The sequence below is a fragment of the Panthera leo genome, chromosome D4 (genome assembly GCF_018350215.1).
Source record: "Panthera leo isolate Ple1 chromosome D4, P.leo_Ple1_pat1.1, whole genome shotgun sequence".
Lineage (NCBI taxonomy): Eukaryota > Metazoa > Chordata > Mammalia > Carnivora > Felidae > Panthera > Panthera leo.
In genome coordinates, this window is record NC_056691.1 from 80,217,439 (window position 1) to 80,235,914 (window position 18,476).

Here is an 18,476-nt window from a genome sequence, read left to right on the forward strand (position 1 = left end):
CATGCTGCCCCAGTGCATAGGGCATATGGAGACTTGAGGCCCAGACAGGGACAGCGACTTATGCAAAGTCATCCAAGAAGTCAGTGGCAGAAGCAGGTCTAGCACTTGGGCCTCTTCATTTTTACCTAGGGGTCTTTCTTTTGCACTGAGATCCCCCACTGTCCTGAACTCATACATCGTCTTCCAGGCGGGGAGCAGTGTGAGACCATATTGCCCCATCACAGCCCACACACATCACTGCCCTGTAGCAAGAGTTTCCAGGCTGCCGGCTCCCCAGAGGCTGGGGCCAGGGTCTCTTCACCAGGTCTCCAGTGCTGAGGACCCAGGCTCCAGAGCTGTAGGGCCTTGGTAATCAGTAACCTGGGGGCCAGGGACCCTGGGCTGGTAGTCGGTGACCCCCCTGGGGCCAAGGCCAAGCCACAGCAGCCCTCTGTGAATCACCAACTGGCCAGGTCAGGGCCACTCTTCCAGAAGGGACCGCTCAGCTGGGCCAGCTGCCAACTCACTTTCACTCTGGGGGCTGGGATGATGAGATTTCTTCTCCCTACTCTTTTGTCTTTAATGAACTGTCCAATGAGTGGGCATTACTTTAAGTATATTTTTAGTGGTATTATTTCTTTTTTAAAAGAAACAAAAACTATCATGGATACATACCTGGAAATAGTTTTAAACCCTACAGCTAGTTTTATTTTCAGGTGAGTAGATTGAGGTGTAACTTCTATACGGTAACAATTTACCCATTGTGAGTGTTTAGGAGTCCGATTTTTAGTAGATTTTTCTGTTGTGTGATCATCACCATTATCTAGGGTTGGAATGTTTTCATCACCCTTAGGTGTCCTCCCAGGCTGACTGCAGTGACCCCAGCCTCAGGCAGGCACAGTAGGATTTGCAAGTGAAAGTCTCCCCCTTGGTCTGTCCCCTTTCAAGCACACTGCCTTGACAGTTTAGTGTTTACCCTCCTTGACTTTTGAAGGATGCATGCAAAAACCACCACCCTTATAAAAAAAGAGGCGAGGAGTCATACGATAGTCCTCGTACAATTTGCTTCTTTTTGTGCTTAGAGGTCTCTCTCTGCTTACTGTGTGCCTACTGTGTGCCAGGCACAATCAGAGCTAGCTCATTCTTTTTTCACAGCTGCAGAGTGGTCTATTGTATGGCGGCTCCATAATTTATTTAACCAGGACATTTGGGTCCTTTCCAGTTTTCTTCGAACAATGCTTCAGTGAACATCCTTGCACGTATATTTTGGTGTTTCTCTGTAAGGAATACTGAAGGAAGTGGGACTTCTGTGGCCTTGGGTCTTTCGAATTCACAGAGCTAAATTGCTATGCAGAGAGGTGAAACCGGTTTATGCTTACATCGAGAGCATCTGGGAACTGGGGGAGGTTTATAATCCTCCAAATCCCCAGGGAGAGGGAAGAGCCCTGAATTCAGCCTCTGCAGGCCAGGGCCTGGGCACACAGCCCTGAGCCCTCGGGCATCTCTCCGTGGCTCCCTGGGAGCCACACTGGGATAAGTTGCAGACTCTTGTGGGGCTCCAGGGCCCCTGTGACCCTTGCCAGCCTCTCATCTCCTCTTGTTCCCTGTGTCTCAGACTGGACCCCTACTTACTCACTGGATGTGGCCTGTGTTTGCTTGTCCTTTGCCCAGCCTGTCCCCTCCCCTAGAATGTCTTTTATTCTCAATCTGCCTCCTCCTTGCTCTTTGAGGCCTGGGGCACAAGTCCTTTTTTTTTCATGAAGTCTTCTAGCAATCCCTACAGTCTGAATTGCCTTCTCTCTGTGTGTTCCCTTAGCTCTTTATCTGACCTACAGACCCCCTTAAGTGGGAGGAAGTTGTGGGTGGTACAGGGTAAACTTTAGCCTGATTCAATAGAAACTGGGCTCCATTAGGAGCTGGGATAGGTGACCATAGCTTTGCGGAAATGGGGACAGGAGCTCCCGTTTACCTAGTTGCAGGCCAGGCCCTTTTCATACACACAGACTGATTTAATCCTCAGTAACTACTGTACCCATTTAGTAGATGAGGAGACTGAGGCATGAAGTACTTTACACACAGTAGAGGCGGGGATCAAACCCAGGTCTCCAGCTCCCCAGTTCTCTTCCTCTCGTTGCACTAGGCTATTAGGAGAGAGGAAGGGAAGAGAATCTGGAAACAGAGAAGTGGGTCCAGCAGAGTTGGGGGAGGGAAGAGAGAGGGGTTGGTGGAGGTGGGAAGCAGGCCTGCGTGAGTCAGAATAGTACTTGTCTGAACCCACTGACTGGGTGCCTCTAGCGGGACAGTGAAGGGGTGGGAAGGGAGCCTGGGAGTGGGGAAGAGACTTGAATCCTTGCCTTCCCTCCCCCCCCCCCCCCAGGGAGCCAATAGATAAGACCTTAAAGTGAAAAAAGAACCCTCTGGGCCCCCTCCCCAAAACCCAACAACGACAAGAACCAATAAGGGCTTGTTATTTAAGACGTGAAGGTGAGCCCTGCAAGCATCAGCCAGCCCAGAGGGGGTAGATAGAAGTGGTTGTTTCTGGGGGGCAGTGAGTGGGGTTGACGGGGAACAACTTTGTACAAATAGGTGACTGTAGGTTGTGATAAAAAGAAACACTTTTTAAAAGAAGGAAAGAAGGGCAGTCTCAAGTAGAGTAGCGTGTGCAATCTCAGGACTGGAGAGCTCTACCCAGCCCCCCGGGAGTCTTGCTTGCTCCCCGGTGCAGTGAAGGCAAGCCCCCTGCCCTCCTGCCCCCAGCTAGGCGCAGCTGCAGGCGGCCTAGGTGGGCCTCTCCCCCAGACTGCCTGGGTTCAAATCTGGGCTGTACTTTTTCCTAGTTGTGCACAAGTTGCTTGACCACCCTGCACTCGGTTTTCCCCTCTGTAAAGTGGGGCTGTTCATAGGACCTGCTCTGTAAAGGATGTTGTGAGGTGCTGGCCTTCATATGTGTGGAAAGCGTTCACAAAATAAAAGTTCCTGTCATCGTTTTACTGGAGATGTTAGGGGCAGAGAGGGGAGGGGGCTCGTGTGGGGCACACAGGAGGCCGAGCTGGGTTCCCCACCTTTGGTGCCTGCACGCACCCATGTAGTGTGCATTGCGTGGGCGCCTGCTGAATTCCCTGGGCCGGTTGCTTCGTTGCCGCCCGGGAGCAGGAGTGAAGGGGCAGCCACGCCCGGTTGGGTCGGTCCGGGTTGAATCCCTCATGTCTCCAACCGCCCGGCCAAATCCCCGCCCCTCCGGGGCCCCGCGCCCTCCCTGAGGGGCGGTCCCGGCTTGAGTGGGAAGGGCAGGCGGCTATAAAGGGTCGGTGACCGGGGGATCGCGGCTGCGGGCTGGGGTCTTCTGCCGCCGTCGCTGCCATGGCGCCGCACCACTCCGTACCTGCGCTGCTCTGCGCGCTGGTCCTGGCGCTGTGCGCGCTGTCGCCGCTGGCTCGCACGGCCACCGCGTCGCGGGGGGCGTCCCAGGCAAGGGCGTCCCAGGCAAGGGCGTCCCAGGCAAGGGCGTCCCAGGGGCGGGTGCCCGAGGCGCGGGTGAGTGCCCCGGGGGGCCCGGGGCTCCCGGAGTAACTCTCTATTGTAAGTTCTTGCAGATACAGCGCTAGGAAAAGGGGAGTAATTCAGGTCTAGAATGGAAAAACTGTTTTGTTGCTTTGTAAGTATCTCTTGCTGCTTCCGGGGCTCCGGTGGAAGGGGGTGGGAGCCTCAGGGGGCCTGGCTGTTTCCCTCCCTAGAGGCTAACCTCACCTTGGCCGGATTTCTTGTTCCCCTCCTGATTGCTCTTTTTCCTGGTCTAATTTCTCTTTCTGTCTGCCTGATTTCTCTCCCCTCTTCTGATTTCTGATTTCATTTCAGATACCTCTTTCTTGTCTGATTTCTCTCTCCCTGTCCAGGATTTCCCCCCCTCTTTCTTGTATGATCTCACTTCTGCCTGCTTATGCTCATTCCTATTATTTATTCTGCCTTCTCTGTTGTCTCTTCTGTCCTGTCTGGTTTCTCCTCCTCTCTCCTGTTTTCCCTTCGTGTTTCTCCACCCCTCTGCCTGAGTTCCCCCCATCTGGTTTCTCTTAGATCCGTCCTCCGGCCCGAGGTGACCTGTGCCTGCTGATTTCTGCGCTCCAGCTCCAGGCTAACCATCCTGCCTCTGCCCCATCTCTAGCCCCTGTGCATGTCTGATGTCCTTCCCCCGATCCTTGACCGCCTCCTCTCCAACAGGCTCCTGCAGACCCCGGCTGCGTCCTCTCCACCTTTTCCAAGAAATGGAATTTGGGGGTGGGACGTTGGGGGGGCAGGAGGGAGGAGGCAGACAGCGCAGGAGGCCACTTGGGCTCAGTCATCTAGGCCCTTCTTGGGAGGGTGATGGGGACATGGATGGGGTATGGGAAATCTTCCAAAGAGCAAAAGCAAAAGGCTGTGTGACCGTGGGCCGCTACCCTCCCCCATTGGGGCCTCAATTTCCCTATCTGCAGAATGGGGTTGCATAATGAGCTCCCTGAGGACCCTTCTAGTTCTAGGAGCCACTGAGGTGTTGGAAGGGAACCCACTGAACCCCTGGGGACCCCCAGATTTACCCTTGCCATGTGAGGGGGTCTCCCTTTCGTTCCAGAGCTTATGCTCTTGGGGCTTACAGCAGTTCCCTGTGCCGCTTCCTAGCTGGGGGTCCTTGGCAGAGTCACTTCACCTCTCCGTGTCTCAGCTGTCCCATCCAATTGGCACTAAGAAGGGAGGGGAGAAGAGAGGTAGAGCCCTCTGTCCCTGCATCACCTGTGAGCTGAGTAGGCGAGACAGACTCTGGTCAAGGACAGGGTTTGGAGCCTAAACTCCGCCCTGTTTGCTCGCTGGCTCGCAGAGATGGGGGTAGACTCGCCTCAGGGGTGGGGAGATTCAGAGGCTCAAGTGAGATGCTCTTGGGGCTGGAAACCACCCTCCCTCGTGCCCCGGGGTCTCTCCCCACCGAGGCTCCTGCCCCCGCTCAGGCCATGCCTGTCTCTTGCAGCCCAGCAGCATGGTGGTGGAGCACCCCGAGTTCCTCAAGGCAGGGAAGGAGCCCGGCCTGCAGATCTGGCGTGTGGAGAAGTTCGACCTGGTGCCCGTGCCCCCCAACCTTTATGGAGACTTCTTCACGGGCGACGCCTATGTCATCCTGAAGACGGTGCAGCTGAGGAATGGCAACTTGCAGTATGACCTCCACTACTGGCTGGGTGAGGCCACCCCTTCCCCGTAAAGCACAGACCTTGAGGCACAGTCCCCCAGGAGGACTTAGTGACTGCTGAGCATCAGCGTGTGCCTTCCCCTTGGCTAGACATTGCGGGTCTGGAAACTCTAGAGCCCGCCTGCCCCCGTTCAGACCCCAGCTCTGCCCTTTGGTGGGCCACTCAGTGCCTCTGGAAAGGGCACACCCTACCTCCCGGGAGTGTCTTGAGGGTTAGACAGGTTACCGTGGCACTCAGAGCTGGGCTGACCTGGGGCCCCCGGACCCCCTCCACACTTCCCTGGTCCAGCTCCAGCCACACCCCGGTTTGCCCTGCAGAGTCAGGAGCCTGGAGCCCCTGCTCTGCTCCAGGACTCGGTAAGTTCCCCCCCATCTCCGCACCTCACTTTGTTAATCTGTGAACTGAGCCACTGCTCCCAGGCCTGACTTCATGTCTAGAGGTCTGAGAGGGAGTGCAGGGGAATGAGTGAGAGGTGAGTGTAGGAGGATGTGTCAGAGCTGAGAGGGCTCTTGGAGACTCGTGGAGTCCGGCCTCCTGCCATCCCCTTATACAGATGGGTTAACTGAGGCCCAAAGAAGGTAGGGGCTTGCCCAGCTTCTACAGCCAGGCCTGGACAGTGCTGGAGGCTCAGGACTCCTCCTCCTTGGGAGGCTGGGTCCACTTTCGGGAAGCCAGGCTCATGCTGCTCTGACGCCCCCTAGGCAATGAGTGCAGCCAGGACGAGAGCGGGGCAGCCGCCATCTTCACCGTGCAGCTGGACGACTACCTGAATGGTCGAGCCGTGCAGCACCGTGAGGTCCAGGGCTTCGAGTCAGCCACTTTCCTGGGCTACTTCAAGTCTGGCCTCAAGTACAAGGTAGGTCTGGGTGCCAGGGATGGATGCACCAATGGCAGAGCTTGCTCAGGCCCATCCATCTTTCAGCCTTGCAGGTTGGGGTGGCAGACAGGTCAGAGCTCGGCTTTTGGAGTTGGCTAGCCCTGGGTTTGAATCCTGGGCCTTCCTAGCTGTGTGACCTTAGACAAATTACACTCCCTCTCTGAGCTTCTGATTTCTTATCTTAAAATGGAGAGAAGAAAATGTGTCACTTCACAGGATTGTCTTCCTAGCCCCAGCAGTGAGGGGTGGGCCATGGGTGGACATCCAGCCGCTTGCTTCCCCAGGGCAAGGCCCAGTCCTGCTCCTGCACCTCTCAGTTCGTAGGTCCTGCCAACAGAAGGCCCCATATTGGGTATCTGAAAGGGCAGCCTTGACTTCATTCCTCATTGTGTTCATTAGAATCCTCTTTGACCTTGAACTCTGAGGAGTCTGAACCCACACAGCCCTTACCCCCAATCCTTGGCCAGGTGGGGCTGAGCAAAACCAAGCTAGGAGCCCTGAGAGGCTCTGCCCTACTGTGCTGTGTGACAAGCAAGCCACTTGGCCTCTCCGAGCCTCCTTTCCTCTCTGGATGCATGAGAGCCAGTGGTACCTGCCCTTCAGGCCTGGAGACAGGATTTGGTGAAGGGTGGCTGGGAAATACCGTGCGCAGGGCTGGCACCTTGGAAGCGCTCAGGGAAAGGTATGGTTTTACAAAGCCGGGGTTGTCTTCGGTCAGGATAGGGAGGGGATCACGAGCTTTGGTAGCCAGACGGGCCTTAATGTCAGAGTGCAAAAATCTTATTTTAAGGTAGGGAGGGAAACTGAGGCACAGAGCGGTTAAGCAACTGGCCCAGGGTCAACCAGCAAGTCAGTCCTAGAGGCAGGACCAGAGCCAAGATCTTCTGACTCCCAGCATTCTTTCCACTACACCAACCTGCCTCTCGTGAGCCAGGGTCTGTCATAGGGGTGAAGCCCTGTCTGTGCTGTTGATGTGCTGTGTGACCTTCGAGAAGTCATTGCCCCTGTCAGGGCCTTAGGGTCCTCTGTGCCAACTGGGTGGTATTTGGGGGTCTGAGCAGGAGTCTGCTCAGGTGAGGCGCAGGGGACTGGACAATGGGAAAGCACGCTGCGACGGAGATAGCAAAGAGTAGGGTGGGTTCTGGGAACAGGGACTCAGGCCCGGGCTGGGTGGAGCTAGGCTGGATGCCCCGGTGCCTATCCAGCGCCCCCTGTTGGCCAGTTTCTCTGTACCCACAGCTCCTCCTACTTAGCTGACCTGCTCCCCCTTCTTCCTATAGCCCTTTAGGAGGCTTTGGTACCTTAAAAAAGAGGTGAGAAGCTTGGGACCCAGACCCCAGAGCTGGAGAAGAACCAGGCCTTTTTGTAGTTCTTGGAACAGGAAGTGGAAAGAGCACTTGACCAGGAGTCAGGGAGATTGAGGTTCAGGCCCCAAGGCTACCCCCTCTAACTGCTGTGAGGCTTTGGGCCGGTCGCGTGCCTCTGGGTGTATGCTCTCGCACATTTATCAAGCCCTTGTAACAGCAGTGCCTGCTTGTTGTTGCTGTTGTGTGGACACAGCAGCTTAACTTCTGGGCAAGGTTAGCAGCTTCCGCAGCTGGTAGGCGACAGAGCTGGGATTCAGTGTAAAGCGCCCAGCACAGAACTGGCTCACAGTGGACGTTCTGGACTCCCTGGTCCCTGATCTTAGTGCAGACGGGGCCTAGGAATCTGCACGTGTGGCAAGCATCCGCTACCCTCTGGTGCGTCTTCCAGGATGTTCTTGGACCATATTCTGCCGAATGCTCTGTAGGGTGAGTTCCTGGCCCGGCCCTGGATTTGGAACTTCAGTCCTGAAAGGCCCAGGCTCCTCCTGGTGGAAATGGGAGGTCCAAGGCCAGTCCTATTTGCTGCCTTCTGCAAGTCCTCCAGCTGCCCCCGCACTTGGCAGGCCCAAGCTTCCTGGCCTGGAGCCCTCATCAATTATAGATCCCTAAGGAGCAGACTTTGTTACGCAAGACTTGTTTCTGTGAAAGCCTGCTCCTCAGAACCAGTTCTGTCCTCGGGGTGTGAGAAGGGGCACGGAGGGGACAGGAGGGCCTAGAAAGGGCTGTCATATGTCATAGGCCCTGGCCCCTCTGGTTCTGCAACCCACCTACCCTGAAAAGTATTGCAATTTTCAGAATCTGGAGATCCCCCCTCCTCCTCCTCTGCCTCTCAGACAGAACCCTAGAGACCCCTCATGGCTGGGTGATTTGAAACCGTTTGTTCAAACAAAACCTGGGCTGGGCTGAGTCATAGAAGCCCCTGGCCCCACAGAATCAGTTGAGTCCTTCCTGGACTCCCTCCCATTTCTTAGATAAGTAACCTAGAGTTCAAGAGAGGGAGGGGACCAGCCCCAATCAGTACATTTTTCTTTGTCTTATAAACAGGTTGACATTAAAAAAAAATGTAAATCTGTATAGCTTTTTTTTTCTTCTTCTGACTATAAGAGTAATACAAGCTTATTGAAAAATGTCAAACATTATAGAAAAGCAGGTTTTAGAAAGTATAAGTCCCGTGTGATTTTACTTTTAGAGATATACACCAAATGATGGATAATACTTTGCACTCTATGTGTGAATGAATAACCGTGTAGATTCATGTATACATAGGGAACTCTGTCTATCTATCTATCATCTATATAGCATCACTTTAACTTGGAAAGTGACTTTTAGGACCATTTATCCTGTTGAATTTTGTTCAAATAATGTGATGCCAATCTCTGCCCCACCGAATGACTAGGCCATAGAAAGCAATAATCACTTCTAAAGAGTATAGTGAAAATTTCCATCCCCTGCAGTTGTAGACCCACTAATGCCTTCCAAGATCTTGCTTTGATCTTTTTGTTAACGTTTCCAAGTCTAATTTCCTAGGATGGTAAGGTTAGAGGAGTTAATTAATCAGGAGATTCGTGTCCACAATCATGAGACATCAAGCATTCTTTTCCTTTATAAATTCACAGAGAGTTTATTTATTGTTTTTAAAATGTTTATTTTTGAGAGAGAGAGAGGAAGAGAGAACGTGAATGGGGGAGGGGCAGAGAGAGAGGATCCCAAGTGGGCTCTCCACTGACAGCAGAGAGCCCGATGCAGGCCTCGAACTCACAAACCGTGAGATAATGACCTGAGCCAAAGTTGGATGCTTTAACTGACCGAGCCAGCCAGGTGCCCCCAAAGAGTTTATTGAAACCAAAATTTATGGCCTAAAACAGCCCTTTTCCTTTTTATTTTATTATTTTTTTAACATTTATTTATTTTTGGGAGAGAGAGAGAGAGAGAGAGAGAGAGAGTAGGGGAAGGGTAGAGAAACAGGGAGACAGAGAATCCCGAGCAGGCTCCATGCCACCAGTGCAGAACCTACTGTGGGGCTCGAACCCACAGACTGTGAGTTCATGACCTGAGCCAAAATCAGAGTCTGGACTCGCCACGCCACAGTCCTTTTCCTTTCTTAAAAAAAATGTTTCTGTAAGTAAAAGGCACACTTGAACAAGTGAAATAGTTTGGAAACATAAAAAAGAATTAAGGGCCTTTCTCTTCCTCCGCGTCCCCATTTTCTTGTCTCTGAGGAATCCGTGGTAAAGGTTGGTGTGTCCTTTTAACACTTTCTGGAGAAGTTGTTTAGATCCACTGTCTCTGTGCCTCCAGCCGTACCAAGTCCTTGGGTCAGGGCTGTCCACGGACACTCAGGCGTTCCTGGGCTGGCAGACGGGCGAGGCTGGGTCCCTGGAGGACGAACTTGGGAGTAAAACCAGCACTGCCACTCACTAGCTGAGACCCTGGGCGCAGAGTTGAACCTCTTTGTGCCTCAGTTTTCTTGTCTCACCTTCTTGAAGTGGGGTAACGAGAGCCCCTGCCTCAAGGGCTTATTGTGAGGATTGAATTGCATGTCTGTAAAGCAGGTGCCTCAGCCCCCCTGACATGGGCGGAGTGGCAGCCTCTGCGGTCATTACCGCGTGAATGCCAGGTTTGCATCTTTATCCTCAGCTGCCCTTCCTCACCTGCTCCCCAGCAAGAGGACCCTTGAAGCAGAGGAAGGAAAGGCTCTGTGAATCCCTCCCTGGTAGCCCTGTTCAGCCCAAGGGGATCCTCTTGAGAGGCCTCATGCTGGAACCAAGAAAGGACACCAGAGGGCGCTTCACTCACAACAACAAAACCCAGCTTGCTTCTTGAAGGCCTGTGCTCTGAGCAGTGGCTTGTTTCGGCCTCCGGTCCTGGGTGACCGTAGTTACCTTTGCTCTAAGAAAACCTGATTTGGGGTCAATAATGTTGGTATTTTAGACGTAGTCACACCTGGGTTTGAATCCCAGTTCTGACATTAACTAGCTGTGAGCTCTTGGGCAAGTCCCTTCACTTCTAGACTCTACTTTCCTCATCTGTAAGATGGGGTTGACTGACACCTTCCTCACGGAAGATGCAGGCAAGATGCCCAGCACAGGGGGCATGGCATTGTGATTTCAGACACACTTTTGATATTGCTTGCTGTGTGTAGTAGACACAGTAAGAGCCCAGTTGAAACTCGCTCGCTTTGTCCACCTGCCCTCATGGAGTCTGTGCAGCAAGTCAGACCTCAAAGTGTCAAATCAGACACCTCAAAGGGAGGTGGTGGAGAGGGGCCACATTTCTGGCCTTAGTGGGAGCCCTTCTCACTCCACCCCGTGACACGTGCAGCCAGGCTGGGAACAGGAGGCGGAGTTTCAAGCCTTAGCGTTGCCACACATGAGCTGACTGCCCTTGAGTCAGTCGCTTCACAGCTTTGGGCTTCAGTTTACCGCGAGTAAAATAGGAAGCCCTCTTCAGGACCTTCTGGACTCTGACTTGTCATCCTGGGGGTAGGGACTGCTCACGAGAAAGCCAGCGATTTTCCTTGGCATTTCCTGAGCCGAGGGCTGTTTTGACCGCTGTAGGGCAGCCTTCCTGAAGGCCCCTTCCCTGGGACTTGGTGACGACCGCAGAGGGTGGCAGAATAGGGACTTACATCCTCATTTCAGAAAGGAGAGGACTGAGGCTCAGAGAGGGATAGAGACTTACCCAGAGTCACCCAGCACTGTTGTGGCAGGGCAAGGACTTGACCCTGAGGTTGTACTTTACCCACAACTGTCTCTGAAGGCATAGCCGGGGGTTCCTTCTGTAGATGGAGGGAGAACTGGGTGTGGGTCGGGAGCCATCTTCCTGGAGAGCCTTGAAGGATGGGAAAGCTTGGGATTAGCATTTCTCAAAATGTTTTGCAGAACACTTGAGCTGTAGGCAGGATGTGGTAGAGAAGGCAGTTCTTGATTCCATAAGGTAGGAAACGCCATATAAAGCAAAAGGGAAACCTATTTATTTACCCTGGGACTTCTCAGAGCCTTTATTATGCTGATGTGCATTGTGTAAGGCAGTAAGAAGCATTCCCTGAACCCTTTCCTTGCAGAATAACCTGGAAGACCAAAGTTCCTTAGAACATCCCTTAGGAAATGCAGTTCCTCAGTGTTTTGAGAAAGGAGTGTCTGTAGCTTTTTGGTCCAGGCAAGTGACCCCCGGGGTCTTTGTTAGCAGAGTGAGTATGAGATTCAGAGGGGTGGCAGTAAGCAGAATCTGACCAGGGAATCTGCTGGAAGGCTACTGGTCGATAGGCCAGAATCTCCTTCATTTCACCCCTCTCCCCTGCCCCCATATCTGCTTCCCTGGACCCTTTGCCCTGGACTGACACTGTCTCCTTGACCCAACAGAAAGGAGGCGTGGCATCAGGATTCAAACACGTGGTGCCCAATGAGGTGGTGGTGCAGAGACTCTTCCAGGTCAAAGGGCGGCGTGTGGTCCGTGCCACCGAGGTGCCTGTGTCCTGGGAGAGCTTCAACAATGGCGACTGCTTCATCTTGGACCTGGGCAACGTGAGTCCTGCCCTGCCCTTTCCCAGGGGCCACTGAGATGCTTCTGGCCTGGCCAGGCCTGACTCTGGGGAGGTGGACGCACTGATGCGAACGCGGACAAAGACGTGGGAAGGGCAGTCCCCAGGGACATCAGCTCCTGCGTTCACATGTGTTCTGTGCGCGAGTCAGACACACCTGCAGGGACTCGAGTACGGATGTGCCCAGCACGCATAGACTCGCGTGTGTAGACCCAAGCCCACCACACACAGGCACACAGACCTCGTGCACAGCATCCTCTAGCTTCTATTGACATGCAGGTTCCCTGACGTCTTGCGTTCCCACGCCCATTTCACGTACCTCTTGACATATGGTCACTTACAAATGCAGGCACGTGCAAAAACTGTCGGCTCTTGCCCACCAGGCCTGGGCACGCCCCGTGATGAGTGCCTACACACATCGACTTGGGTGTGTGTCACACGTGTAGTTGTACACGCACACCTGCATATGGCCACGTGTGCGGGATGCACTTACCCCAGCCCGGTTTGCAGATGTGGGATGCTGTGTACACGTTCCTGACACCCGTGTGCAGTCAGACCTGCAAGTGGGCGTGGCCAGACATTCTACCCCAACCTCCTAGGTACACGTGCTGTAATGTCCATGCAAGTGTTGGGAGATACGTTTTGTGTAAGCTTTTTATTAGAGCCTAATAGGTACACAAAAGTGTGTGCGAGTCCTGAGTGCACAGCTCAGTGGGTGTCTCGAAGTGAATACACCGTGTAACCGACACCCAGATTAAGAAACAGAACATCATCAACCCATAGAAGGGCCCTCCTGTGCTCTTCCGGTCCCTTCAATCCCGTGGGTAGCCATCATCCTGAACTCTCTGGAATTACGTGGTTCCAGTAGTTTCTGAACTTTGCGTGCATGGAATCATTCTTTCTTGTGTCCGCTGCCTTTTGATCAACATTCCATTTCTGAGATCTGTCCATATGGCATTTGGTTATAGATGGTTCATTCTCCTTGCTGTGTAAGATTTCACTGGGCTGATGTGCCCCAATAACGCTTTTATTGTTTATGTTTCTGGTCGTTTCTGGTTTGAGGCTCCTGCAGGTTGTGCTCCCCAGAGTGTTCTCGCACAGGCCGTTCGGTGCACACGCAAATGCCCTTCTGTTGGGTGTACCTCTGGGAAAGGTACTGCGGGGTCACGGGATAGCAGTCTGCGGAGCTTTGGTAGCCAAAGCCAAAGGGTTTTCCAAGGCGGTTGTGCCGATTTCCGCTCCCACTGGCAGGCAGACGGGTTTATACACGTTGTAGGTGTCGTTGAACCTGTGAGAAAGCACATATTCCAAGCTGCACACTCACATATCCTGGTGCACACGGATCGCGCCCAGTGTGCCCGGCCGTGCTCCAGCGGCTGCATCGGGGCACGCAGAGAACGAGGTGAGCTTACACACGCCCCGCAGTCTCCTCCCTGTCATTGGGCCGGGCTTAAGTGAAGGCTGGGGCACTGCCTGACACAGGGTCCCCGTCTCACAGGACATCTACCAGTGGTGTGGCTCCAACAGCAACCGATTCGAGAGGCTGAAGGCCACGCAGGTGTCCAAGGGCATCCGGGACAACGAGCGGAGTGGCCGGGCCCGAGTGCATGTGTCGGAGGAGGGCGCTGAGCCCGAGGCGATGCTCCAGGTACCCGTGGCCACATCCCAGGGGTGCGGGGTGGGGCCGAGCATAGAGGCGGGATGCTCATTCTTTCCCCTCCATTGGTTAGGCAGTTGTGAGGTGAATTTGTTTTTCCACTGAGCTGGAACTCGTCGGGAGGTGAGGAAGAGCAACTTCCCTGACAAATCCCAGACTCCCCTGAGAGGTGGGGCTGGAATCCCAGGGCCTGGTGCATGCTGGGGTTGTGAGCCACACCCTCTCGCTGGGAGGGCCAGGTCTTTCCAGGGAGCTGAGGAGGAGGGTGGTGGCGGTGAGAACAATCCCCGTGCTGGAGCCTGATCAGAAAGAGACAACTGACCCAAGCCCCTCTCTCCTCTTCTGATCATTCCTAGTGATTTATGGTCCATTTAGGCAACTGCAGGATGGCTTTGCCAGCCATCGTGCTTTGAGGACGTGTCAATGGAGGCAGAGTTGACCAGGATGAGGAGGAGACCATGAGCTCTCTTCCATGCCTTTTGCTTCCTACTTGTCTGGGGGCATTTGAGTTCCAGTTTTTGGGAAGAGTAGAAGATGATTATCATGGGGAGGAGCCTGGATACCAGCTATGGCTTGGAAGGGGCTGTAGCTGGGGCTGCTGAGTCTGGTGGTGTAGCCCAGACGGAGGAGTAAAAATAGACTGAGAAGTCACAGGGATACAGGTTCAAATTCTGAATTAGCTACCTCATAGCTGTGCGTACAAGTTACCCCATCTCTCTGGACTTCAGCTCCCTCTTCTATAAAATGAGAGCGATAATCTGTGCCTCCTAGCATGGGTGTGGGGATGAAGTGGGATCATTTGAAGGCATGTGGTGGAAGGTGTTTGCCATTCTTAAAGAGCCGGGGAGGAAATGGTAGAATACATTTCTGAAGGACTGTCCTGAGGCGGAGAAGTGGGGTGTTCTCACGGAGCTCCTGCAGACAGGGCAACAGGGAGGGAAGGACTTGCCGGGCAGGTCTGGGTGAGATCCGCACACCAGAGACATAGGAAGAGATACAGGACGTCCTCAGAGGAGGCTCTACCCTAAGTGAAGGGTCCCTGTGGATGCCCGAGTGGTCCTTGCCGGCCGGGAGAGGGAGCTCTCTCAGGAACCCAAGCCCCTCGCTGCGGGAGGGGGCTGCCAGGAGCTCACGGCCACCCTTTATTCCGTGCCTCATCTCCTACAGGTGCTGGGCCCTAAGCCGACCCTGCCTGCAGGTACAGAGGACACAGCCAAGGAGGATGCAGCCAACCGCAGGCTGGCCAAGCTCTACAAGGTGAGTCTCAGCTGCTCTGTTCCCTGCGTGTGGGGTCAGGACGGGGAAGCAGCTCCTGGCCATGGGACCCTGAGCAAAGCGCCCTCCGTCAGGGGCTCGGCTTCCGCACGTCTCCGGTGGGTGCCCATCTATTCCCTTTGCCTTCCGGCACCAAGAATAAGAGAATTTGATCAACCGTGGACACACTTACGTCCTGCTCTTCTGTGGGGTCTTGGGCAACACATATCCCTTCTCTGGGTCTCAGTTTCCTCATCTGTCAGGTAGGGAGAAGGGCGGTAAGGTCAACTTTGCAGGATTTCTAGGGAGTCCACAGAGAAAACTGGGGGGAAAATGTTTTAGGAAAATACTTGGGAAAATACTATAGAAATGGCCGCACATGCGTGTGTAGTTATTTCATTTAGAATTTGTTTCTTGTGATTTTTTTTTTATATGTATGTATTTTTTATTTTAGAGAAAGAGAGAGAGTTCACATGAGTCGGGGAGAGGGGCAGAGGGAGAGAGAGAGAGAATCCTAAGCAGGCTGCATGCTCAGCACAGAGCTCGACGCAGGGCTCGATCCCACCACCCTGGGATCATGACCTGAACCCAAACCAAGAGTCGGACGCTCCACTGACTGAACCACCCAGGCCCCCCTGTATTTTGTGATTTTTAAAACTCAGGCTGATCTTGAGCTAAGGAACTCTGGCTTCAGGGCAAGAGCTCTGGGGGAAAGCCCAGCCTACACCATGATGCTCATGTGGTGCCCTCAGCTTATTTTGGTAAAAGAACAACAAAATGGGGTGCAGATTCCTATCACCTTCGAAGAATAACCACACTGAGTTTTACTCTGATTATAAAGTAATGTATGTTCATTGAAAAAAGTAGCAATACTCCAGAACATAAAAAGAAATGCAATTCCACTGGTTTAAGATAAGTACCATTTTTAAAATGTTTTAATTATAAAAGTAACAATACTCAAGTTTTTTTTTTTATTAAAATTTTTTTTAACGTTTATTTATTTTTGAGACAGAGAGAGACAGAGCATGAACAGGGGAGGGGCAGAGAGAGAGGGAGACACAGAATCTGAAACAGGCTCCAGGCTCTGAGCTGTCAGCACAGAGCCCGACGAGGGGCTCGAACTCACGGACCGTGAGATCGTGACCTGAGCCGAAGTCGGACACTTAACCGACCGAGCCACCCAGGCGCCCCTATAATACTCAAGTTTTAAAAAAATCAGCCTCTCCTGCACCCTTTTTAAGGTTACCATGGTTACACGGTGACCGTTTTAGTGAAAGAAAGTCCAGATTACATCTTTTTGTATCTAATTACACACTTTCCCATCTCTATTTGATATAAATGGATCCAAATTATTCACGCTTTCCTGTGACCTTCTTCTTCCCTCTCAGCATGGTCAGGAATATCTTTCTACAACCGAAATCTAGATGCCACTAGATGCCCTAGTGGCTCTGTTGTGTGCTATTTTATGAAGGTTAAGAATTTCAACAGACCCCCTAAGTGATGGATGTTAGGACGTGTCCACCTTTCCTGATTGCAGACGGTCCCTCTTTGTACACTTGTACTGAGAATGGCCTTAGAACAGATTCCCAGACGTGGATTATTGGGTCAAAGCCTGAAGACGAAGTCAGTGATTGAAAATACCAGTTCCAGAGTCAGATCGCCTGGCTTTGAATCCCGGGTCTGCCTTCTAGCTGTGTAGTCACTTAGCCTCCCTGTGTCCTGGTGTCCTTGTGAATAAAATGGGGATATTAGTAGAGGTTTCACAGGGCTGTTAGAAGGATTAAAGGAGTTCTAAAATGACATAATTTATTAAATTATACAAATTGTTCAGAGCAGTGCCTGGCGGGTAGGAAGCACTCAGTAAGGATAGAACATTTGTTCCTTAAGGTTCTGAATAGCATATTACTAAACAGCACTCTGGAAGGGCTCCCGAATTACCCTCACCACGAGTCCGAAAGTACCTGCTTGCCCAGAACTTTGTCAACACGGGGTATTGCCAGTTTTGTCTTTGAGTTTTGGCTAGTGTGGTACACTTTTATGAATTTAGTGAAAAATTTTTATTTTGAAATAAATTTAGGATGTACAGAAGAATTGCAAAGAAAGGATAGAGGGTTCCCACATTCCCTTTAACCAGCGTCTCCTTAACATCTTAACATAACCGGAGACGTTTGTCAAAACTAAGAAATTCACACTGGTTCGGTCCCGTTAACTAAACCATAGACTTTCTTCAGGTTTCCCCCATTTCTCATTCCCGATTCCAATCCGGGATACCGCATTTCATCCGCATCCACATCTTTTATTTCCTTTTGGGTTTGCTTGTTTTCTACTAATGAGATTGACTGTCTCCTCGGCCAGTTATACAATTCTTCTCCCATGCCACCTGCGCGCCTGCGTTTTACATCCCCCCCCCCTTCCCTTCCGTGTGCAGTTTCTATGTTACACGTGGGTGTAGGTTACAGATGTGGTTGTGGCAAAGCAGGATGTGCCTCAGATCTTGGGGACACAAGTCCAGGTGTTACTCTGGGGTGTCATGGGGGGGAGGGGGCAGTTGGGATGTAGACCGACCAGTGTGTCACTGGGGGGCGCCACCTGGGAAGGCCCAAGCGGTGGGAGTCGCTCACGTTCCGGACCTCCTGTCCCTGGTCCCCTCAGGTCTCCAATGGCGCGGGCACCATGTCGGTCTCCCTTGTGGCTGATGAGAACCCCTTCGCCCAGGGGGCTTTGAGGTCAGAGGACTGCTTCATCCTGGACCATGGCAGAGATGGGAAAATCTTTGTCTGGAAAGGTACGGAGGACAGGAAAAGGTTGCTAACCAACTCCCAGCCCCTTGGGTGGGAGGTCCCGTAGCCCTGGCAGGGCAGGGTCTGTGGTGCAGGCACCCTGGGGCATGGTAGGCTCCTGAATGGAAAATGCATCTTGTTCTGAAGCCCTGGCTTTGCGACTGACTTGCTCTGTGATCTTGGGCACTTCACTCACCCTCTCTGGGCCTCCGATTTCCCGTTTGGGCTAAAACCAGTGTTTCTCGCACATGTTATAAAACCAGTTCTCTCAGAGGTTAATTGGCATCATGTAAAAAAAAAAAAAAAGTACAGGTCTGTGGTCAGATAAGTTTATGGGCAACACTGGGTTAAATAATGTCACCAGGCTTGTTTACTGCAGGACTTTCAAGAGCCTTTAACCTGCTAATGTATGTTGGTTGGGGCTTTTCATGAAGGTGATCTGGCTTCTGTTTAGGAAACGCTGTGCTAGGGGACTGATGGTGAGAGGCTCTTGGAAAACATTGGCCCAGATGCTTCTGAGAGGACCCCTCGGCATCTTCCTCCAGTGTTCCGTTAGTCCAGAGGAAGAGGGCAGAAGGGGGAGGGAGGCAATAGGTACACAGAGAAGGGCAGAGAGGGAGAGAGAGACTGAGCACTCAGGGCTGTCGTCATCGTCATTATCATCTGGGCCCCTCAGCCTTGCCAATAAGAAGGCTGGGAACTGTGGGCTGGCATGTGCTGGCCAGGAGCCGTGCAGGCATGGGGAGGCTCTCCGGGTTGGGGCAGACTTCAGATGGTGGGGAGGGAGGGGGCCCCCGTGGTGGACACGT

At 52.8% G+C, this 18,476-nt stretch overlaps 1 protein-coding gene across 3 annotated transcripts in view; it reads left to right on the forward strand.

Annotated features, from left to right (window-relative positions):
* The window catches only part of GSN (gelsolin), a 53,919-nt gene that overhangs the window by 23,020 nt on the left and 12,423 nt on the right, over window positions 1–18,476 (forward strand). For 2 of the 3 annotated variants that reach the window (XM_042912238.1, XM_042912237.1), the window contains 6 exons: window positions 4,976–5,180; window positions 5,894–6,048; window positions 11,798–11,959; window positions 13,475–13,624; window positions 14,801–14,890; window positions 17,540–17,672. In XM_042912238.1, the coding sequence (XP_042768172.1) occupies window positions 4,985–5,180; window positions 5,894–6,048; window positions 11,798–11,959; window positions 13,475–13,624; window positions 14,801–14,890; window positions 17,540–17,672 (886 nt within the window). In that variant the 5' untranslated portion in view covers window positions 4,976–4,984. Of the gene's footprint in view, window positions 1–3,282; window positions 3,514–4,975; window positions 5,181–5,893; window positions 6,049–11,797; window positions 11,960–13,474; window positions 13,625–14,800; window positions 14,891–17,539; window positions 17,673–18,476 lie in introns of those variants that run through there. The other variant, XM_042912236.1, reaches the window with a different exon arrangement.